The sequence below is a fragment of the Phacochoerus africanus genome, chromosome 2 (genome assembly GCF_016906955.1).
Source record: "Phacochoerus africanus isolate WHEZ1 chromosome 2, ROS_Pafr_v1, whole genome shotgun sequence".
Taxonomy (NCBI): Eukaryota; Metazoa; Chordata; class Mammalia; order Artiodactyla; family Suidae; genus Phacochoerus; species Phacochoerus africanus.
Genome location: NC_062545.1, coordinates 14,357,629 through 14,382,368, shown reverse-complemented (window position 1 = coordinate 14,382,368; position 24,740 = coordinate 14,357,629). Strand labels below are relative to the sequence as shown.

General features: G+C 35.6%; 1 protein-coding gene across 2 annotated transcripts in view; it reads left to right on the top strand.

Annotated features, from left to right (window-relative positions):
* ESR1 (estrogen receptor 1) overlaps window positions 1-24,740 on the top strand; it is a 279,219-nt gene that overhangs the window by 107,408 nt on the left and 147,071 nt on the right. For both annotated transcript variants that reach the window (XM_047769921.1, XM_047769920.1), the window contains exon 4: window positions 13,988-14,323. In XM_047769921.1, the coding sequence (XP_047625877.1) occupies window positions 13,988-14,323 (336 nt within the window). The remainder of the gene's footprint in view (window positions 1-13,987; window positions 14,324-24,740) is intronic.

The following is a 24,740-nucleotide window of genomic DNA, read 5'->3' as shown; positions in this document are numbered from 1 at the left end:
GTAAACTGCCATTGTTATCACCTCGGATCAAGGGTATGTACAGTCATCACGACTTACTGCTGTGGATGTTTACCTTGATCACGTGACTCGAGGTGGTATTTGTCAGGTTTCTGTACTGTAAAATTATTCTTCTTTTCTGTATGGTCCTCTTTGGAATGAAGTCACTATGAGCAGCTCATTCTAAAGAGTGGGGGGTTACACCTTAAGGTGGAGTATTTACATAAATTATTTGGATTTGTCTATTCTCAATTAATTTATTCAATCAGTTCGTTCCTGTATCCTTTGGACATACACCTATCGTTGTGTGATTTTTTTTTTTTTTGAGCATGTGTTTCCTCTTAGTTCTGCCACGACAAGATTGTTCAGACTCATCTTGTATATTTCCTGCCCCAGTCCTTGAATCAGCCACTTTCCCATGGTGTCATGGTTCTTTTATTGGAAACCAAGATCTGGGCAGTAGATGTACTTGCTGTTACGGGGGTATTGTTACTTCTAGGACCTATAAGCTGACAGTGCAAGGAGAGATATGTGTTTATACTCTATCACATATTTATAAATATTTTTATATGTCACCATCTGTGTCTATGTTAAGCTAACCATGAATAGCACACTGATGGTTCCAACTCCAATCATTACAGCATGGATCCCCTAGTCTTCTCTACTTACCTGTTACTTATTACTCTAGCACTATGAAACCTGGTTACCACTATCTGCCATTTATGTACTTAATTACTTAATTCCAATATACCTAACAGTGGTTTCACAATTACCACAACTTTATCAACTAGAAATGGTGTTTATGTACAGTTCCTTTTGCCTTTAGTCTTATGGACCTCACTCATTTCCAAAATACTTAAATGAGCTTATTTCTTCTCCTCCCCCAGGAAGGTTGTGTCATACATGTGGATTAATGTGGTTCATTCTGCATTGCGCTGTGGAATACTCTGACTTTCTCCATGATTTTTAAAATTGAGTACGTTCGGTTTATTCTTTGTTCAGTTTTATAGTTTTGAAACACTTAATGTTGCATTCATTGTTATGACAACATAGTTACTATAACATAGAAGAGTTTATCCATCTTGTAAAATCTCCTGTGCTTCTCCTGTTTATCCTCTTCCCTTCTGCCTTGAACTGCTAGCAACCACTGATCTATTTGTTTCTCTATAGTTTTATCTTCCAGAATATCATATAATTGGAATCACATAGTATGTAACTTTTTCAGATTGTCTGCTTTCACTTAGAAATATTAGTATTTAAGTTTCACTCATTTTTTTATAGTTTGACAGCTTATTTCTTTTTATTGCTGAATAGTGTTCAGTTGTATGAATATATCACTGTTTTGTTTGTCCATTCACCTACAAAGGATAGCTTGGTTGTTTCCAATGTATGAAAAGTATGAATAAAGCTGCTATGAATATTTGTATGCAGGCTTTTTTTTGTGGAAATAAGTTTTTAAGTCAGTTGGGTAAATATCTAGGAGCATAATTTCTGGATCATGTGGTAAGATTGTGTTTAGCTTTTTGAAAAATTTATTGGGTATAGTTGACTTACAATGGTGTGTTAGTTTCAGGTGTACAGTTTCAGTTTCTTTTCCCATATAGGCTATAACAGAGTACTAAGTAGATTTCCCTGTGCTATACATTAGGTCCTTGTTACTTATTGATTTTGTATATGGTAGTTTATATATACCAATTCCAACCTCCCAGTTTACTTCCTTCCCATTATTTCCCCTTTGGGAACCAGAAGTTTGGTTTCAAAATCTTTGAGTCTGTTTCTGTTTTGTGAATAAGTTCTTTTGTATCATTTTTTAAATTGTTTCATATATAAGTGATATCATATGGTATTTGTCTTTCTCTTTTTGACTTACTTCGCTTAGTATATAATCTCTAGTTGCATCCATGTTGCTGCAAATGGCATTATTTCATTTTTTATGGCTGAGTAGTATTCCATTATATATGTACCATGTCTTCTTAATCCATTTATCTGTCAATGGACATTTAGATTTTTTTCATGTCTTGGCTATTGTGCTATGAACACAGGGGTGCGTGTATTTTTTTGAATTATGGTTTTTCCATTGTTGTCTCACCAGCTTACATTCCCACCAATGTAGGATCGTTCCCTTTCCTCCACACTGTCTCCAGCATTTATTATTTGTAGACTTATCAATTATGGTTGTTCTGACTGGTGTGAGTTGGTACCTCACTGCAGTTTTGACTTGCATTTCTCTAATAGTTAGTGATATTGAACATCTTTTCATGTGCCTACTGGCCAACCATATGTCTTCTTTGGAGAAATGTGGGTTTTGTGCCCACTTTTTGATTGGGTTGTTTTGTTGTTGTTATTGTTGAATTGTATGATTTGTTTGTATATTTTGGAGACTAAGTCCTTGTCAATTACATTATTTGCAAATATTTTCACCATTCTGTAGGTTGCCTTTTTGATTTTTTTATGGTTTCCTTTGCTGTGCAAAAGCTTGTAAGTTTGATTAGGTCCCATTTGTTTATTTTTGTTTTCATTCCTGTTGCCTTGGGAATAAGATATCACAAGAATGTTTTTCTTACCTAAGAAAATGGTGGTACAATTTATGTTAAAGGATGTTTTGCCCATGTTCTCTTCCAGGAGTTTTATGGTGTATCCTGTCTTATGTTTAAGTCTTTAAGCCATTTTGAGTTTATTTTTGTGCATGATGTGAGGGTGTGTTCTAATTTCATTGATTTACATACAGCTGTACAGTTTTGCCAGCATTGCTTGCTAAAGAGACTGTCTTTTTCCCATTTTATATTCTTGCCTCCATTGTTGAAAATTAATTGATCATAGGTGTGTGGGTTTATTTCTGGGCTATATTCTGTTCCATTGATCAGTATGTCTTTTTGTACCAATACCACACTGTTTTATTTAGTATAGCTTTGTGGTATTGTCTGAAGTCTGGGAGAGGTATGTCTCCTGCTTGGTTTTTGTTCCTCAGGATTGCTTTGGCAATTATGGGTCTTTTATGGTTCCCTATAAATTTTTGCATTATTTGTTCTAGTTCTGTGAAAAATGTTATGGGTAATTTAGTAAGGATTGCATCAAATCTATAGATTGCTTTGGGTATTATGGCTATTTTAACAATATTAATTCTTCTGATCCAAGAGCATAGATATCTTTCCATTTCTTTGAATGCTCTTTACTTTATTTTATTAATGTTTATAGTTCTCAGTGTATAAATCTTTTGCCTCCTTAATGAGGTTTATTCCTAGGTATTTTTATTTTTTGGTGCAAATTTAAAAGAATTTTTTTATATTCCCTTTCTGATATTTCATTGTTAGTGCACAGAAATGCAAATGATTTCTGAATGTTAATCTTGTATCCTGCTACTTTGCTAAATTCGTTCATTAGATTGAATAGTTTTTGTGTGGAGTCCTTAGAGTTTTCTATATATAGTATCCTCATCTGCATGTAGTGACAATTTTACCTCCTACCTTCTGATTTAGATACCTTTTATTTCTTTTTCTTGTCTGATTGCTGTGACTAGGACTTGCAATACTCTATTGAATAAAAGTGGCGAGAGTGGTCATCCTTGTCTTAGTCTAGATTTCAGTGGGAAGGCTTTCAGCTTTTCTTCATTGAGTATTATATTGGCTTTGGGTTTGTCACAAGTGGCTTTTATTATGTTGAGATATGTTTATACCCATTCTGGTAAGAGTTTTTTTTTATCATAAGTGTATGTTGCATTTTGTCAGATACTTTTTCTTCATCTATTGAGATAATCATGTTGTTTTTGACTTTTTTTGTTAATGTGGTATATTACATTAATTGATTTGTGTGTGTTGAACCATTCTTGCCAACTTGGGATGAATCCCACTTGGTTCTGATATATGACTTTTATAATATGTTGTTGGATTTGATTTGCTAAAATTTTTTTGAGAATTTTTGCATTTATGTTCATCAAAAAATTGGCCTATAATTTTCTTTTTTTAATGGTGTCTTTGTCTTTTTTTGGTATTAGGGTGATGTTAGCTTCATAGAATGTCTTTGGAGTGTTCCCTCCTCTTCAGTCTTTTGGAAGAGTTTGAGAAACTCTTTGAATGTTTGGTAGAATTCATCTGTGAAGCCATTTGGTTCTGAATTTTTGTTTTAGGTTTTCTTTTTTTTAATTACATATTCTGTTTCATTTCTAGTGATACCTTTCATTTCCTTTTCTTGTTTTTATTAAACTTGCTAGGATTTCCAGTGTGATGTTAAATAGGAGGTGTGAGGGAGGTCATTTTGCCTTTTCCTGGTTTTAGGGGGAAAATATCCAGTTTTTCATCATTAGAGATGATGTTAGCTGTAGAGTTTATTTTTTTCTTTTTTTTAGAAGTATTTTAATAAACTGAGAAAGACATTTCCTATTCATACTTTTGCTTAGGTTTTTTTTTTCTATCATAAATGGGTTTTTGATTTTGTCAGATGTTTTTTATGTGTCAGTTGATATAATCATGTGACTTTTCCTGTTTTCTCCATTGCTCTGGTGGATTATATTGATTTATTTTTAAATATTGAACTTGCCTTATATACCTGGAATAAACCACATTTGGCCATGGTGTATAATTCAGTGTTTTACATTGCTGGATTTGACTTGCTGACTTTTGTTGAGGATTTTCTCCTAATGCTCAGGACAAACATTCATCCATAGTTTTCCTTTCTTGTAATGTCTTCATCCAATTTTGGTATTAGGTAATGCTGGATGCACAGAATGAGTTAGGAAGTACTTACCATGAAAATTAGATTTTTTTTCCTTAAATATTTTTTCATAAATAACTTATGAAACCACATGAGCCTGGTGATTTCTTTTTGGAAGGTTATTAATTATTGATTTAATTTATTTTAGAGGTATAAGGGTATTCTGGTTGTTTGTTTCTCCTTGTGTAAGTTTTGGTAATTTCTATTTTGTAAGGAATTGATTTATTTGAATTAAATTATCAGACTTGTGGGCATAGAATTGTTTGTGTTATTCCTTTATTATATTTATAATGTCAGTGGACCAGTGATGGTGAATCCTCTTTTGTTTATGATATCAGTAATTTGTCTCCTCTTCTTAATTATCCTAGCTAGAAATTTATCAATTTTATTGATCTTTTCAAAGAACTGGTTTGGGTTTCATTGGTTTTCCTTATTGGATTCCTAGTTTCAATTTTGTTAAGTTTTCCTTTAAGTTTTTATTGTTTCTTTTCTGCTTTTATTCTCTTTAGAGGGCTTAACTTGAGCACCTTTATCTAGTTTCATAAGATGGAAACTTAGGTTTTATTGATATTTTTTCTTTTTTATCTAATACATGCACTTAATGCCATAAGTTTTCCTCAAAGCACTGCTTTTTCTACATCCCATAAGTTTTGTTTTCATTTTCATTCAGTTAAAAATATTTAAAAATTTTTTTATTGTGATTTATTCTTTTACTCATATGTGGTCTGAAAGTGTATTGTTTAATTTCCAAATATTTGGGAATTTCCAGGTATCTTTCTGTTATTGACTTCTGGTTTATTTCCATTTTTGTCTGAAAGCATACTTTGTGTTATTTCTATTTTTTTGTTAAGGGTCTCTTTATGACCCAGAGTATGGCCTGTCTTGGTAAATAATGTATATTGGTCTGTTATTTGATTGAGTTTTCTATAAATATCAATTAAATCAAGTTGATTGTATTATTGAGGTCAATTCTATCCATACTGATTTTTCTGCTTAAATAATCCATTATTGACAGGAAGAAAATGATGTTTCAAACTATAATAGTAGATTTGTCTCTTTTTTTGCTTTTCAATTCAAACCATATTGCCTCCCAACAGAAATATCTTTAAAACATGATACAATATATGAAACAACTGTCTTTAAACCTTAGATATCAGGCAGCATGAGGCAGTGTTTCTTGAGAAAGGGAAAATAAATTAGATGAGCCCTACAACTGCTTCAGCTTCCTTCCTGGCAAAAATTCCAGGCCATAGCCAGGGAGGGAGAACTCAGGTATAATTAAACACAAAAATTAGTCCATGATGGTTATCCGATGTGTGACACAGGAAAAAAATGTACAAGAATGAAGGAGGTAGATCTGCTAGACTGGGGTGGGGAACAAGGATGGCTGTGAATGAAATGAGATTTTACTTGGGATTTGGTGACCAGTACAACCAGTACAACCTCGGTAGAAATTCCATAAGGTGGTGAAAGTACAAAAATGGCACAGGCCACACCTATTTCATTAAAAAAAAAAAGGTTTCCTGTGGGTATTTGTAAAGATAGATTTTAGTCTTTCAGTATATACAAAATGGAATACTACTCAGCCATAAAAAAGAATGAAATAATGCCATTTGCAGCAACATGGATGGAATTAGAGACTCTCATACTGAGTGAAGTATGTCGGAAAGAGAAAGATAAATACCATATGATATCACTTATATCAGGAATCTAATATATGGCACAAATGAACCTTTCCACAGAAAAGAAAATCATGGACTTGGAGAATAGACTTGTGGTTACCAAGGGGGAGGGGGAGGGAGTGGGATGGATTGGGAGCTTGGGGTTAATAGATGCAAACTATTGCTTTTGGAATGGATTAGCAATGAGATCCTGCTGTGTAGCCCTGGGAACGACATCTAATCACTTATGATGGAGCATGATAATGTGAGAAAAAAGAATGTGTACATGTATGTATATCTGAGTCACCATGCTGTACAGTAGAAAAAAATGTTATTGGGGAAATAACAATTAAAAAAATAATAATAAAATAAAATAATTTAAAAAGAAAAAAAAAGAAAAGTCTTTTGGAATTCTTTGTGGAAGTTCATGAGTCAGTATAGTGTTTGGTTTAATTCAGTAGCTTAGTGGCTTTTTACATTTAAAATACAACCAGTTAACCCTTTCAAAAATAAATTATTTCCCTAATCCAATACAGAAGACATGTATGTAAAAACAACTGCTTTAAATAAATGACAATGGGGCAACCAGAAGCCCCAGTGCACCATCTCTGATACCCACTAAGATTTGCCAAGAGTCTTCAGAGCACAGTTAAACAACTCCTGCTGTAGACTCAGGAAGTCTTTGAGAGCTTTACACAGACAGTAACAGGATAAAATAGATGTATAATGGAGATTAATTAATTTGCCAGTTAATCTGATGGGAAGGGAGATTGAAGGTAGGCAAGGAGACAAATTAGAAGCTGCTGCATCTATCTAGGTAAAAAGGGATAAGGGTGTGAATGAAAATGGTGTTTGTGAAGGTATAGAAGGTATAGAAAGGGAGTGAAAGGGGAGATATGAAGAAATACAGGTTGGGGGGATTTGTTGGATGTGAAAGGAGGGAGAGAAAGAGCATTAAGGAGCTTTAATGAGCTAGGTAATCCATAGCCTCTAGGTTTATCATTGATGATACACAAATGATACACTTAGAGGCTCTGATAACATTAATAATAATCTATAATTACATAATTCACCTAGATTGAAATCTCTGTGCTGCTCTTGCTATGACTTGGGGATGATAGTTGTTCTAAACTTCTCTCTTCTGTTAAATTGGGGACTGTAACAGTTCCTACCTTACAAGATTTCTTTTAGTATTTGAAGAGAAAGCATTAGAATTTGATGCAAGGAAGTTTCTCCGGTGCATGTTTCATTAGTTCTTATCTTTATTTAATTCTTAACTAATCAGCACTTCTGTTTTCTTCAACGTGTTGAATTAAAAAGCTTTTAGCATATTTCTCTATCTGGCTTTTTAATACCTCATGAATAACATGGAATTATTGAGAAACAAAAGAAAGGTGATTATGCAAATGTTTGAAATATTTAATAATACATTAAAGTAGTCTTAGGAAACTGGAGAAATTACTGAAGTTATGGTAGTTTTTTGTAGAGGCGAAGAGTACTAAGAAGTAAAAAGATCGTTTCAGAAAAAGGAAGTTTTAAAAGCAGAATGCATTAGAAGCAAATAATCCAATGAATTCTATTAATTAATGAATATTCAGATAGTGTATTCATATTCATTTTTTCCTGAGATGCTGATGGCCAAGCCAAAGAGTTTAAAGAATGAGAAAAATGATTAAATAAACTCTGAAGTATTAGAACTGTCTTTCAGAACTCCTTGTTTGACACATTAGGGTAGATCTTTTTATTTTTTGCCAGGACTTCATTGTTAAGCAGCTGACAGGGCTTCAGCCCCTTTCCCCCGGCCAGGTCTCAGCCCCTGTACCGCCTTCCTGCATACCTCTCCCAAAGCAGGTGGCCTTAGAGATTCCTTAAGGATGTTAGTGAGTGCTCTGGGCATCCCCTCGCTCCCTTTCATTCTCATTCCAGTGATCTGTGCTTCTTGGTTTAATAAATTCCCTTAAGTCAACACTTCCTCATGAATGATTAGAATCACTCAGATTCATGCTGAGTACCACTCCGTGGAGGTTCTATACTCAGGCTGGAAATCCTTACAACAGTGCTAAGGGATATTAGAGAAGGCTTAACCAAAGGGAATAAAATTCAAACCCGTGGCATTTCACAACTTGTGGTAGCCTTGCTGCGTGAGAGAGGGTTTGTGTTTTAAGCCTGAGGATGTTCCTTGAATTATGTCAGCTTAAAATTTTAAGAAAGGAATGTAAAGAAACTTGCTGGGATGCAACTCCTGTCTAATCAGTGAAGTTAGCTGAGAGCTAATAATGTTTGTACACGAGCATATCCATTCCATGGTATCTGTATTGTGATGCCGAGTATTTTGCTTAATCATTCTGGAAAATGACATTTTAGGATACCGAAGGGTAGTACATCTTGTTTATATGGCATTACAAGCCCAAGTGCTATTTGTTAACAGATAAACATTTTGACTGTCAAGAGGCTGCCTATTTAATATTTGCGTGATCGAAGCTAATTTTTTTCCGCTCTGCTTTGTGAATTTTTGTTAAAAATGCCAAAGCCGTTAAGATAATTTAGACAAAGGATAGTGAGCTGAAGTAAAATACTTACCAATCTGTTTTATCTGGGACAATTCTTAGGAGGGAGCTTTTAATTTTATCTTTAGATTTTAGTTATGTATGCCAATCCTATGCCCTATCACTGTATATAATTATGAACTGGCTGCATGTTCTGTAGTGACACAGGCTGTAATTATTGGTTCTGATTTGCCATTCTCATTTAACCTAAGTTAAACTAGAAGTAGAAGTTGGGCCACTTTTCACCTGTTCCACTCAATTCAAGCTTGAACTGGTATAAAATATTTGTGCAATATTATCACAGGTAATGAGACTAGTATGTCACTGGTAATGTGACAGTTACTGCTTCCAAGTAGAAAAGCTTGCTTTCTTCATTGGGTTGTGCTGTGGGATCCTCTGACAAGTAGTTGGCCCCGTAACGTGTATAACTCTCTATTTTTGCTCCATGTGTACATTTTTAGGGAGTCTGACTTTTGAAAAGTACAGTTCATTTAGGAGTAAATTTGAAAAAATATTTGTTAACCTAATTGAATCCACCTTACCCTGTTTGACTGATGATTTTATAAATATTCCCTTCTCTCCTTCTTCTCTCCAGTGTGTTTGATTGATCTCCATTCCACTGTGGCCACTTTGTCTTGTGTTCAACAACCTGACTCAAATACTTGAGAATCAAAGTGGGTGTGGTGCTGCAACTCCGTGCTTTAAGTAGTTCTATACCTAAACCACTTGAGTAGTCTACATCTAAATGTCTCCAGGAAAGGAAATTTCTTGAATTGCCTCAAACATAACTTTGTCTCTTAGAGAAGGCTTCTTTTTTTAAATTTAATTTTGTTAGAGTAGAGTTGATTGACAATGTTGCATTGGTTTCAGATGTCTAGCAAAGTGAACCAGTCATACATATATATATATCTCCATTCTTTTTCCCATATAGGTTTATACAAACTATTGTGTAGATTTTCCTGTGCTATACAGTATGTTCTTGTTAATCATCTATTTTATAGCGTAGTATGTATATGTATTCCCATCCTTCCAATTCTTCCTTTAGAGAAGGCTTGTCTTCTCCTCTTAACATCACTGCCTCCCTTCCACTGTGGCTTGAGCAGTTCATTTATTCATTTAACAGATACAAAATAACTTTTGATTAAGGTCTTTCTCCCTCCAAGCTGAAAACTTGATAAAGGGTAAGACTATCTGTCTTTGTTTACCATTGCATCATCTGTGGATATACATTGTAAGTGTTTAACAAATTTTTACAAAATGAGCAAATACTTGCGTAAGCAAGGTTTGATAACTGTCACTACTAGAACCTGACTGAATTGAGTTTAAAATTCTTCTAGAAATCAGATTGGCTGCTGGGACCTTTAAAATTGGGTGCTAATACTATGCTTTGTTTTGCTTTGTTAGTCTTCTATCTACTCTTTATCTTTGAATTTTTTTGTGTGTGTCTTTTTGCCTTTTCTAGGGCCACTCCCACGGCATAGGGAGATTCCCAGGCTAGGGGTCTAATCGGAGCCGTAGCCACCGGCCTATGCTAGGGCCACAGCAACGTGGGATCTGAGCTGCGTCTGCACCCTAAACCACAGCTCACAGCAACGCCAGATCCTTAACCCACTGAGCAAGGCCAGGGATCGAACCTGCAACCACATGGTTCCTAGTCGGATTCGTTAACCACTGCGCCACGATGGGAACTCCTGAAATTTTTTAAAATGAAGATATTTTACAATTATAATAGAAGGTATCAACTTCATTTTTAAAAGGTAAAATGCATGTGTGTAGTTGTAACTTGATTACTCAGGTAACTAGATTTCATCTTAGGGAAAACAATATCGCCTTTCACCATTTCTTCTTTATTTGAGCCACTTGCCCTTACCTTTTTGTACAGATCCTATATTAAAAGATTTTGTTGGAATGCTGCAGCTTTCCAATAAGATTTATTCCCATTTTCTATCTCTTTCTAGAATGGTAGAGAGGGAGGCAAAGAGAGCTGAGTAATACACTGATTAGTATTGAAGAACGATGCATTTTTTTTACTTTTAGTTCCCACCTAAAGTGGGTAAATAACAATGAGTCCTCTCAAAATTCTGACCTAAGAATTCCTTAAGAAATGTGAACCTAAAGAATTCTTTGCTTATGATGGTCTTTTCCTATTTTTCATTCCAAGGCCACCAGTCTTACATTTTCAGTGGAAGATCGTAGAGTCATACAGTCTTGGGATGGAAAGTATATGGAAGGTCCCTGTGTGAAAATACTTCCTGGGTAATTGAATGCCTTTGGTAACATCCCCATACAGTCTTCATCTAGCCTATTCTTGGAAACTTCCAGTGATCTAAGCCTTCCTTTCCCGTGGCAGCAGATTCTATCTCTGCGGTCAGCTTTGACTACTACAAGCTAATTCCCTGTCGTGAGCTCTGCCGACTCAGTCTCCACGTATGTCTTCTGTCTTGCCATTTGGGCTCATAAAGAGCGAGTTGAATCCATCTCTCTTAGCTGTTTTGCAGTGCAATAACAGATATACTGTCGACTTCATGGCTTAAACAGCAAACGTTCATTTCTCACAGTTCTGGTTGGGAAGTCCAGGCTTGCCTGGTGCCTGGTGAGCGCCTGCTTCCCGGCTTATAGATAGCTGTCTTCTCGTCCTTTCCAGGGAGGGAGAGCAAGCTGGCTCTCTGGCCTCAGCTTATCAGAAGGACACTGATCCCATTCATGATGCCTCTACCCTTAGGACCTAATGACCTCCCAAGGCCCCGCCTCCCGCTACCATACATTGGGGATTAGATTTCAACATATGCGTTTATCTTGCACAGTACAGCTGTGCGGAGGTAACACTCTTTTCCTTGAAGCCTTTTTCTCTCTAGGCTAACCCTCAGTTCCTCAGTGGTTCTCTGTGTGACCTGGTTTTGCATCTCCTCACCATCCTTGTTACTCTAATCCAAACGGATTTGTTGTGCTTGTATGTGCATCATCCAGCAGTGAGTGTGATACTGCAGGTGTGCTCTGATGGGCTGAGGGTAGCACCTTCCTCAGCTCAGGTCTTATCTCATTAGTACATTTAGCAAGGAAATAGTCAAAATGCCTTTGGACGGTGGTCAGATAAGACTTGTCATTTGACCAGTTTTACTTGTAGCTGTCCTTAAATGTGTCAACTTTGTTGGATACAATTTTAAAGTCTTCCTTTCAGAGCTAGGATTGAATCGTACTTAACAGAGAATGGTCTCAGACAAGTTCATTAAACTTTCAAAACAGCGGTTTTCCTGTATTTACCTTACAGGATTATTGTGAAAACTAAATTAGTTGTAAAATAGTCACGTGTAAAGTGTATATAAGGTGCTTAAAACACATGGCGCTTGCTCAGGGCCTGTCAGTGCTAATAATCTTTACAATTATTACTTATCCCAAGAGCTCTGGGAAAGGCTTCGTTTAATACTGAACAAATAGGAATAGGATCTGCGGCTTCATTAAATTTTTAATATCTTCTAACATATCTAATCTAGACCTAAAAGAATAAAAGTTATACATAAAAAATTCACTACTGATGAGAGTTCCCTTGTATTGCAGAGGGTTAAGGATTCGGCATTGTCACTGCTGTGGCGCCAGTTGAAATCTCCAGCCCTGGGATTTCCACGTGATATGGGCTCAGCCAAAGGGAAAAAAAAAAAATTCACCACAGAACATTTGTTCAAATCCCTTAACAAATTAGAACAAAACAGAACAAAATTCTGACATTAGTTTTTCATTTGTTTCAGAGTAAGAGAACAAGTGATGTTATAAAGAGTGTTTACTTCTATCTTTAATATTAAAAATAATTATATTAACTTTTTACTAAACTGACTATTTCTTTTATGTACAATCGAAGAACTCTTGCTGTCTGATGTATTTTGGAGAGATTAGAGTTTTTGAAAATATGGAAGCTTGTGTTAATTTTTGCCCTTTAAAATGCTTGTTTCAGTTGATACATTTTAACTTCATAGCCTGGCCTTTTCCAGGTTAAGATGTTGAGCCAAACCTCCAAGAATCTCTGCCAAAGAGATTGGAGCCTCCAGTCCCCCATAATCTAGTTAGTGAGAACCACAGCTGGGTAAATCTTTGGGGGAAAACTATTTTCAACTATTTGAAAACTTTTATATTGGGAAAATGGAAATACATTTGTAAAAACCTTACAACCAAGTAAACAAGTTGAGGGTCTTGGCTCAGTCCCTTAGGTGATGAAGTACCGCTTAGTAGCAATGAAAGCCTGACTGAACGCTGGTGGAGTCCAAAGGCTGTCAGATGTGTTTTGGGTAAGTCATTCCTCCTTAGTGTCTTGCCATCAAGAAGTCAACAGGACGATAAGGATGTTTATTAAGTGCTTTTCTCGAATGCCTTTTAAATTTGCTATTAAAAGAATATTCAAGAGTTCCCATTGGGGCTCAGTGGGTTAAGAGTCTGACATAGTGTCTGTGAGGATGCAGGCTTGATCCCTGGCCTTGTTCAGTGGGTTAAGGATCCAGCATTGCTGAAAGCTTCAGCATAGGCTGCAGATGCAGCTCAGATCCAGTGTTGGTGTGGCTGTGGCATAAGACTGCAGCTGCAGCTCCAATTCGCCCCTAAACCAGGAACTTCCATATGCCACAGGTGAGGTCCTTAAAATAATAGTAATAATAATAGTAATAATATTCATAGCAGAAGCAATCTTTTATGCTGTCATATTTCAAGAATAGCTAAATACTGTAATGTTGAACTTTTTAATAACATCTGTCACACACATACCCCAGTGGTTTGTTAGAACCAGCTTTTACTGGCTCACAAAAGCCTACTGTTAAATTTTCAGGAGTTTGTATGCTGCTTGATATCAGACAAGTAGCTTGAAATTTGCCATGGTGGGAGTAGTTACACCATGGAAATTGGCAAATGCTACCAATCGAAGTTTTTTCCCCCCCTCTTGGACAGCTGGTTGTTAAACACCAGCACAACTATGTCCCCAACTATGTCCTTAAATAAAATAAAGGGCTGTGAGCATTGAAGATAGTTGTCATATGAAAGTTAATATGAGAAAAAGTATAAACTGGCTTTTTTTTTTTTTTTGGTCTGTATTCTCAGGGATACGGAAAGACCGGAGAGGAGGGAGAATGTTGAAGCACAAGCGCCAGAGAGATGATGGAGAGGGCAGAAATGAAGCGGTGCCCCCTGGAGACATGAGATCTGCCAACCTTTGGCCAAGCCCTCTCTTGATTAAACACACTAAGAAGAACAGCCCGGTCTTGTCGCTGACAGCCGACCAGATGATCAGTGCCTTGTTGGAGGCTGAGCCCCCCATAATCTATTCCGAGTATGATCCTACCAGACCCCTCAGTGAGGCTTCAATGATGGGCTTGCTGACCAACCTCGCAGACAGGGAGCTGGTACACATGATCAACTGGGCAAAGAGGGTGCCAGGTAAGAACATGAAGCTCAACTTTTATTTTTAAGGGCCATTAGCTATTCATGAACTGGTCGTGACAGTGTGGGGACAATAGCTTGTGATCTAATCGATTTCAAGGTTACATCAGGATTTGTTAATTTTCAGTGTCAGTACACTGTAATTCTCCTGAAAATTGGGGAATAATGTTTTACAATCAAAATCTAGAATATTAAAGGCTTTAATCTGACATTATTTTTAACCCATCCTATTCACTAAAAAATCTGGGGTGGACACTCCATTATAAATGCATTTAATATTGTGTGTTCCCAGTGTCAGAAGTTTTTAACACCAAATGATCTATGCCCTATAAAATTTTAATATTGAGGACTTTCATTCAAAACACCTAAATTATTAATAATCAATTTTACCTTAAAATATTTTCTTTTAAGATATTTATGGACTAACGAGATAATAATAGGGTTTTTTTTTTTTAAACTGAATGCCAATTATTCATTCAACCATCTCTTCTCAATATTTTAGGAGAAAGATAATACAACAGAAAATAAATTAGGTTCTCAGCCCTGAGAGGAGCTTTTAGAAAGACAGCAGTGGCTGAAGCGATACTTGGTCCTTCAGTTGATACTCTCAGTACTGATGTTCCTGTAAACCTTGACTGTTGCTCTTGTTGTTCAGGGAGAAGAACTCTAGTTATTATGGAAACAAGACTAGAAAATGACCTCCTCCATGCCCCATCATATCCATTCAGGAGCTAAGGTAGATGAACCAAGGCAAGAGGAAGTTAAATCTTTTTTTTTTTTTCTGGGCTTATAGATCAAATAAGTAATGAATTTAGACAGCAATTGTTTTGTTTGCTTTCTTTGAATAGATTAATTATTACCTATGAAGCATGGGATGTTCTTTATCAAACTAAATAAATGTAGAGTTTTGTACTTGCATTTTAGAGTTCACCAACTCTATTAATAGCCCAAGTGAACATATATCTGGCCTTATGTACTATTTCATGTATTTGCATATATTAACATATAAACTTGTAGTCCTTTGAATAAGGAACCAGTAATGTGATCCAAACCTGATATAGGGCATCTATTTAGGTGGCAGAGGTTGGGTTACATGGAAACATGGGAATTAATAAGCATACTTAGATTTTCAGGGTCAGTCCAACTGGCAAATAAAAACTCCCAGCCATCTTTGGAATTAAGTTTATTGAGAACTTACCTACCTTAGCATCCTCATGTGGATTAGATCTATGACAGCTAAATATTAGAATTTAATTATAATATGGTCGTAGGTTTATCTTTAGATTTGTTACTGCCTTTGTTTTTTAAAACAATACTTTGGGAGAAGAGAAAAAAAAAACAGAAAAAAAATGGTCATATCCCTGAAAGCCAGTTCTTAGATGCTGTTAATGTTTATTGTCCTATTAGCATGTATTTTCCCTAATGAAGTTTTGGTAATACTAGTTCTGGAGTACTGCTGAACTCGTGTGTATTTTTCATACTTAGCAGATTTCCATGATGACATTTTTATAGTTCTAAAAATTTGAAAGTCATTTGAAATGGTAGGAAGTAAGTTCAATTACTTTGCCAGTGGGTGAAGAATTCATGGCAGTGATCCCCTAAATTTAGGAGTAAAATAGAGACAGAAACCAAAGGAGGGAAACTATTATGTCCATGCTTAGATGAATTTATGATAATGAGGTGTGAAGCAGAACTATTCTATAACTTGATTATATTAGTTTAAAAGACCTAAATGATTCCAAAATCCTTGAACCAAAATGTATCTTATTACTTGATGGTTTTTTTAAAAAAAAGAATTATAAAGGCAAAAAAGAAATTATGTATATATGCTATTGGAGTATAGTTGTTATAAATTAAAAACCAACTTATCTGACAAGCAGAATAAAAATAATCATTGATTTAAAAAAGATGAAAAATGAGGGAAAAAAGTCTTCTAGAAATATCTTTGAAGATGATTGTGAAGCTTTTCAGAGTTTTTGACAAAGTCACACATTTTGAAAAGCTTTTGTATATCCAAATACCATCTGTCATTTTAAAAAATAGTTCACATTGAAAATCTAATGTAGGCACTATTACATTTATATGGTTATAGTTTGAGAATAATAATAATAATGGTAATTTAATAGAAAGGGAATAGAAAACACCATTAGTAAAAAGGGCAGCAAGAAAGCCAGTTGTAGAAGTACCTGGAATTAGTTATATGATTAAAAAAAACTTCATAGAACATTTGGTTATCCTCAGATGACTGTCTATATAACAGAAATTGTGAAATGACTTAATTTTTAAAAATTTCAGCATTAATGGAGTATAATCGACAAATAAAATTATATTTAAAGTGTAAATTATGGAGATTTGATATACTTAGACATTGTAAAAGGATTCCCCATATCTAGTTAATTAAAAATCCATCACCTCAGATATTTACTTCTTTTTTTGGTGAGAGCATTTAAATTCTACTTTCTTAGCCAGTCAGACTTTAGTGTTATGAATTATAATCACCGTGTTTTATATTAGATCCTCAGACAGATTTTATCTTTTAGCTGAAAATTTATACTCTTTTTCCAGTCTCTCCCTATTTGTCCCATCCTCCAAACCCTGGCAAATACTTTTCTACTCTCTTTCTATGAATTTAACTTTTTTTTTTTTTAAGAAAGAATTACACATGTAGGTGATACCATGCAGTCTTTGTCTCTGACTGGCTTATTTCGCTTAGCATAATACCCTCAAGGTCCATCCATGTTGTCACAAACGGCAGGATTTCCTTCTTTCTCATAGCTCATTAATATTCTATTTTATTTATATATATATATATTTATCAGAGCTTCCTTATGAACTCATCTGTTGATGGGCACTTAGTTTGCTTCTGTATCTTGAATATTTTGGCTGTTTGAATAGTGATGCAATGAATATGGTAATACAGAAATCTCTTTGATATCCTATTTTCAGTCATTTGATATATACCTGGAAATGGGATTACTGGATCATATGGTAGTTCTGTTTTTTATTTTGGGGGGAGTCTCTTTACTGTTTTCCACAGTGGCTTTACCAGATTACAATCCCAGTGACATAAATTATACAAGGATTCCCTTTTCTCCACATTCTCACTGGCATTTATTATTTGTTGTCTTCTTGATGCTAGCCAATCTATTAGGTGTGAGGTGATATCTCATTGTGGCTTTGATTTTCACTTCCCTGATGTTTACTTGAGCATCTTTTTATGTACCTGTTAACATTGTGTGTGTCTTCTTAGGAAAAATGTCTATTCAGTCCCTCTGCTCAGTTTTTAATCTTTTTTTTTTTTTTTTTTTTGCTATTGAGATGTATGTGTTCTTTTATATTTTGGATGTTAACCCTTTATCAGATATATGATTTGAAAATATTTTCTCCCATTTGATAGGTTGCCTTTTTGTTTTGTTGATGGTTTCCTTGGCTATGCAAAAGCCTTTTAATTTGATGAAGTCTCTCTTGTTTATTTTTGTTTTTATTGCCTTTGCTTTTGGTGTCAAGTCCAAAGAAATCATTGCCAAGATTGATGTCAAGGAGCCTTTTACCTATGTTTTCTGCTTGGGATTTTATTTTTTCCATTCTTATGTTCACATCTTTAATCCATTTCGAATGGATTATTTTGAGAGATATAGTTAGGGGACCGGTTTCACTATTTTACATGGGACTATTCAGTTCTCTCAACATTATTTTTTGAAGACAATGTCCTATTCCCATTGAGTATTATTTGTTTTCCTGTCAAATATTAGTTTGTATGTGGGGTCTCTCTGTTCTGTTTCCTTGATCTACATCTCTGTTTTTATGCCAATACCATACAGTTTTGATTAGCAATCAGCATAGCCTTGTAATATAGTTTGAAATCAGGAAGTGTGATGCTGATGCTTACAGGTTTGTTTTTCTTTCTCTTGATTGCTTTGGGCATTTGGAATCTTTTGTGGCTCCATCAATTTTAGGATTGGGCTTTCTATTTCTGTAAAAAATGCCATTGCCATGTTCTCTGGTGGCCTCATGGTTAAGTATTCAGCATTGTCACTGCTGTGGCTCAGGTTCAATCACTGGCCCAAGAATTTCCACATGTTGTGGGTGTGGCCAAAACAAATGCCACTGAGATTTTGATAGGAATTGCATTAAACCTGTAGATTGTTTTGGGTAGTTTAGAATTTTCACACTATTAATTCTTCCAGTCAATAAGCATGGGATATCTTTCAATTTGTTTGTGTCTTTTCAGTTTCTTTCATCAATGTCCCAATGTCTCAAGGTTTTCAGTGTTCAGATCTTTCACTTCCTTGGTTAGATTTATTCTTAAGTATTTTATTCTTTTTGATGCAGTTGTAAATAGGATCATCTAATTAATTTCTCTTTCTGATAATTTGTTGTTAGTGTATAGAAATGCAACTGATTTTTGTATATTGTTCTTGTATCCTGCAACTTTACTGAACTTACTAGTTCTAAGAGTCTTTTTGGTGGAGTCTTTAGGATTTCTATACATGATGTCTTTTCATCTGCAAATAGAGAAATTTTACTTTTTCCTTTTCATTTTGGATGCTTTTTATTTCTTTTTCATGCCTAATTACTATGGTTAGGACCTCAGTACTATGTTGATTAGGGATGGTGAGACTGGGCACCCTTGTCTTTTTCTATTTCTTTGAGGTGTAAAATTAGGTTGTTAATTTGAGCAGTTTTTTTTCCCTCAATATATAGGGAGCTCTTACCTTTTTTTCTTAACATAGGTGTAAACTTTCTTAGAATTGCTTTGTTGCATTTTTAAAGTACTGGTATGTTATGTTTAAATTTTCATTTGTGTCAAGGTATTTTTTGACTTCTCTTTTGATTTTTCCTTGATCCACTTGTTGTTCAGTAGCATGCTGTTTAATTCCAAATATTTGTGAATTTTACAGTTTTTTCTTGTACTTTATTTCCAGTTTCATACCATTGTGATTTCAGTCCTCTTAAATTTATTGTCTTGTTTTGTGATCTAACATATGATCTATCCTGGAAAATGTTCTGTATGTGCTTGAGAAAAATGTGTTTCCTGCTGCTTTTGAATGGAAAGTCTGTTAAGTCCATCTGGTCTAATATGTAGTTTAAGTCCAATGTTTTCTTTATGGATTTTCTGTGTGAGTGATCTATCCATTGTTGAAAGTGGGGTATTGAAGTCTCCTACTATTGTTGTATTTATTTCCATTTCTTTCTTTGGTTCTGTTAATATTTATTTTATGTATTTAGGTGCTCTTATGCTGGATGCATAAATATTTACAAATGACCTCTTTATCATTATATAATGACTTTTTTGTCTCTTATTAAAGTCTTTTGCTTGAATTCTGTTTTGTCTGATGTAAGTATAGCTACTCTGTTTTCTTTGGTTTCCATTTGCATAGACTCTCTCTATTCTACACTTGCACTTTTAGTCTGTGTGTGTCCTTAAACTTGAAGTGCATATCTTGTTGGTAGCACATAGTTGAGTCTTGTTTTTTTAATCCATTCAGTCACCCTAAGTCTTTTTGCTGGCGAATTTAATCCATTACATTTAAAATAATTATTGGTAAGTATTCATTTATTGCCATTTTGTTAATGCCATTTTGTTAATGCCATTTTGTTAATTTTTTTTCTGGCCATTTTATGATTCTTCTTTTTCTTCTCTTGCTCTTTTCCTTTGTGGGTTGGTGACTTTCTTTAGTGGTACATTTAGATTCTTTTCTCATTATCTTTTCTGTATCTACTGTGGGTTTTTGCTTTGTAGCTACCATAAGGCTTACATATGATACTTTATAAGTCTATTTTAAGTTGATAACAACCTCTAAAGCTCTATTTTTACTCTCCTTCCACAATTTATCTTTGATGTCACAATTTACATTTTTTTAAACTCATGTATTCATTAGTGTATTATTATGTAGCTGTAATTTTTTTTTACTATTTTTAATATTAGATTTATAAATTATTTGCTCATTATCATTACAAAATTAGAGTATTCTGAATTTAACTCTACTTTTACCTAATTGGTGAGATTTATACTTTTATATTTTTCCTGTTACTAATTATCATTCTTTCATTTAAGCTTGAAGAAGTACATTTAACATTTCTTTTAAAGCCAGTCTAGTGGTGATGTACTCCTTCAGCCTTTGCTTATCAGGTAAATCTTGATCTCTCCTTCAGTTCTGTAGGACAGACTTGCCGGGTAGAGTATTCTTAGTTGACTTTTTGCCTTTTCTAGGGCTGCTCCCAAGAAAAGGTTCCCAGAATAGGGGTCTAATTGGAGCTGTTCCCACTGGCCTACGCCAGAGCCATAGCAACGCAGGATCCGAGCTGCATCTGTGACCTACACCACAGCTCACAGCAACACCAGATCTTTAACCCACTGGGCAAGGCCAGGGATCGAACCCTCAACCTCATCGTTCCCAGTTGGATTTGTTAACCACTGTGCCACTACGGGAACTCCTCCTTTAGCACTTTGAATGCATTATGTCAATTCCTTTTCCCCTGTAAAGTTTCTGCTGAAAAATTGCTGATAGTCTTGTCTACTGACAGCCTTGTATGTAACAAGTTGTTTTTCTCTTGGTGCTCTTAATATTATCTCCTTGTTTTTAACTTTTGGCACTTTACTTTTAATATGCCTTGGTGTTGGTCTCTTTGGTTCATCTTATTTTAAAATATCTGATCATCTTACATTTGGAGGTGCATTTCTTTCTCCAGATTAATGAAATTTTCACCCATTATTTCTTTTAACTTTCTACTCCTTTGCTTTCTCTTCTTTTCTGGGACCATCATAATACGAATGGTGGTTTTCTTGACATTGCCCTTATATATGTTCCTTATGCTGTCTTCACTCTTTTTCATGCTTTTTTTCCTTTCACTTCTCTGATTGGATGAATTCTACTACCCTATTTTTGAGTTTGCTGGTCCTTTTATCTGCTTGATCCAGCTGATGTTGAATCCCTCTATTGAATTTTTTGATGCAGTTATTGTATTTCTTCAGGACTGTAATTTCTGTTTGATACTTTCTTATTTCGTATGTTTTGTTGAAATTCTCACTTTGTTCATGCCTTGTTTTTCTGAGCTTAGTGAGCATCTTTGTGAACATGACTTTCAACTCTTCATTAGGTAAATAGCTTACCTCCACTATAAAGTCCCTGGAATTTTATCTTGTTCTTTTGTTTAGAACATATTCCTCTGTTTCTTCATTTTCTTTGACTCTCTGTGTTAGTTTCTGAGCATTAGATAAAACATCCAGCTCTTGCAGTCTTGACATCATGGTTGTCTCTTGGTTGTGCTCTCAGACCTTTGTGATTTTCCTAGCTACCTTCTTTGTTCTTAGAGGCTTCCACTAGTTGGAAGTATCCCAAGACCTGTCAGTATCCCACAGGGAAGGATCTCAGCGAGCATGTAGCTATAAGCTGAACTCTCAGGTAGCAGCTTTTAAAGTATACAGATAATCTCTATCAGAGGAAGACTATGTGATGGGATTTTCTGTTTGCTTCCTTTGGGCTGAGCCTTGGAAGAATAGCCCCCTAAGAATTGTTTGTCATAGGCCTGTGGGACTGGCAAGTGCAAGCTCTTCTGGTCACTAGAGCCAGGTGATCAAGAGATCTGTTCCTTAAGTGGAAGCTGCAAAAGCTAGAGTGCCAAATGTATGTACAAACTCCTTCTAGGGAGGTATTGGCAATTTGGAGCCATCTACAGGGAGAATGCAGAGATGGTGTCTAATGCTTCCACAGTCTCTCAGGAGAATACATCAGTTTCTGGATGGTGCTAAATTAGAAGCCCTACTCTCAGCAGCTCAAAAGTGTGCAAATAGGCCTTTTTCAGGGAAAGACTGGGAGATGAATATATCTGTTTGCTTGTTTTGTGCTGAAACCTGAAAAAGTAGTGAGTCCTTGTGAACCCATTGAAAACACTTTGCTCTATTATTGTGGATGTGGTGGAGGTAAGCCCCTTGGCTCTCAGAACTGTGTGTTTTGGCAGCACATCTCTGAGGTGCTAGATGTTGGATCCAAACCCTTCACTCCCTGGGGAGAAGCTGGAGCTGTGAGTTCCCTCCTACTTGTATGTCACCATACCAGGCTTTAAGTGTGGGGTTTGTGGCTTTTCCTACCCATTTCAGTGTGGTTATTTTCTCATTTACCCAAAGTGAAGGAATCACTCAGCTAGTTTTTGGATTTCTTTTAGGGTAAATTGCTCTATATGTAGCAGAGATTTGGTATATCTGTGCCTGGTTATGAGTTCAGGGATCTCCTGTTTCCATCTTGGACCATAACCCCCAGTTACCTTCCTTTTGCATGATGAATTTTAATTAAAATAGTCAATTCATTGGACCATTTTAGTAGTCCTAGAAGCATTTTTTCACTAACAGAATATTTTCAGAATTTTAAAATGTCAGTGATTTTAAGTTGAATTTTCCTTTCTCTTAATGTCTAGGGCATATTTTTTTTTTTGACTTGTAATATCTCTCTACTCAAATGTGAAGAGCATTATGATAAAATACATCATGTAAATTTGATAATCAAGTTCCCATCTGTAAAGTACTTATATTTGACCTGGATAAAGATCATACCACAAAATTAAGTTTTTCCCTCCACAATTTAAAAACAGCAGCAGCAAGGAAAGTGATAAAACTTACCTACCCAGTTCTGATAAGGGGTACTTTTATATAACACATATTACATATCTGCTTTTTGATATCTATCAATTGAGAAAGATTTTTCTCTTTATTGTTTCTACTGAAATTTGTTAATCTTTAAGAACACTTTACATAATCTATTCATGGATAGAGAATGTAATAGATGGTTTTATTACTGTTAAATCTTAATTTATTATTATCCTATACATGGTGAAACTTGTCAACAAATGTAACATCATTATCTGAAGGTCAAAAAGGAAAAAAAAATGTATGACTGCAAAGTTGTTATATTTTTAATTTCTGCATCACACTCAATTGCATCATTGACTGGCTGAGTCTTAGTTTTAGTGTTAATCAAGTACATTTGATTTTTTCCCCCAGAAGCCTGAATTGAGTCATAAAACTATTACTTTACTAAAAATTATGCTTTTTCCAGAATTCTCTGTAATTTTACAAACCTAAAAGGCAATTTCCTACTTTAGGTTTGTGTTTTAGTTCTGTTTGATGAATATGTGGACAAATATCTAGCCCTGGGCTCTTCGTTACCTTTTAAAGGCTGGTAAGTCTCACTGATCCTTAGGCTTATCTGACAGCATTATGGGTATACGGAGCCTGCACCTCTGGCAAGACTAATAAAGGGGACATGACAGTAGAGCTTGATTTCATGGGAAACAAATTACCTCAACCACATCTTCATTCTTTCACTGGCAGAATAGGTGACCTTCCTCCTTCCCCTTTCCTGTTCAAGTCCTCTTTACTCAATACTAGACTAGTCTCCTCTTCCTTCTGAGCCTCTACTCCCCATCCTTTTATTGTGGGTTCCTTTCTTGCTCAGTTTTGACCCTGAAGGGAAGGGAAAGGTTCACTTTTTCTGGCCTTGCCTCCCACCAATCCCAAGCTCATGTTTCTTAGGAGCATTTTGTGTTATCTCTGAGGATGCATAGCTGTTCCAGGTCTCAAAGCTGTTGTTGACCCATGTTCACCAGGGACCTAGCAATTAGCTTTCTGCACTCTAATATTCATCCTCATCATTCAAGTTAGAAGTGAATCTAGGAGTTCCCGTCGTGGCGCAGTGGTTAACGAATCCGACTAGGAACCATGAGGTTGTGGGTTCGGTCCCTGCCCTTGCTCAGTGGGTTAACGATCAGGCATTGCCGTGAGCTGTGGTGAAGGTTGCAGACGCGGCTCGGATCCCGCGTTGCTGTGGCTCTGGCGTAGGCTGGTGGCTACAGCTCCGATTGGACCCCTAGCCTGGGAACCTCCATATGCCGCGGGAGCGGCCCAAGAAATAGCAACAACAGCAACAACAACAATAACAACAACAACAAAAGACAAAAAAAAAAAGTGAATCTAGGTCATGAAATGCTTGTTGAATGAATGAATGAATGATGCCTTTTGAAATTTGTGATTCTAAGAAATCTCCGAGTCCTGTTAGAACTCAGTTTTCCCACAAAGTAGAAGTGATCTTTAAGGTTGTGGTGCTACTATTTCTTACCTCTCTTCAAAATCTACCTGCTGTTCTAACATCCCTCTAGTAGCTGCCTTCATGAGATTCATTTTCAACCTTTCTTTTGTGAGCCCAGAGCAATATCCAGAGGCATGTACAGAGCTTGGGCTCTAAGGACTTCAACAGGCTTCACTTGGCTACCAGCACAGTAGATTCACTTCATGAGTTTATTTTAAAACTTAAAATGTGTAGGGTCAAGGGACCAAGGAGAGGGCACAATACCTCAGTCTGGGAATTAGCAGCATCTTCAAGGAACACATTCTATTCTGGGAGGTTCCTGTGGATTCCAG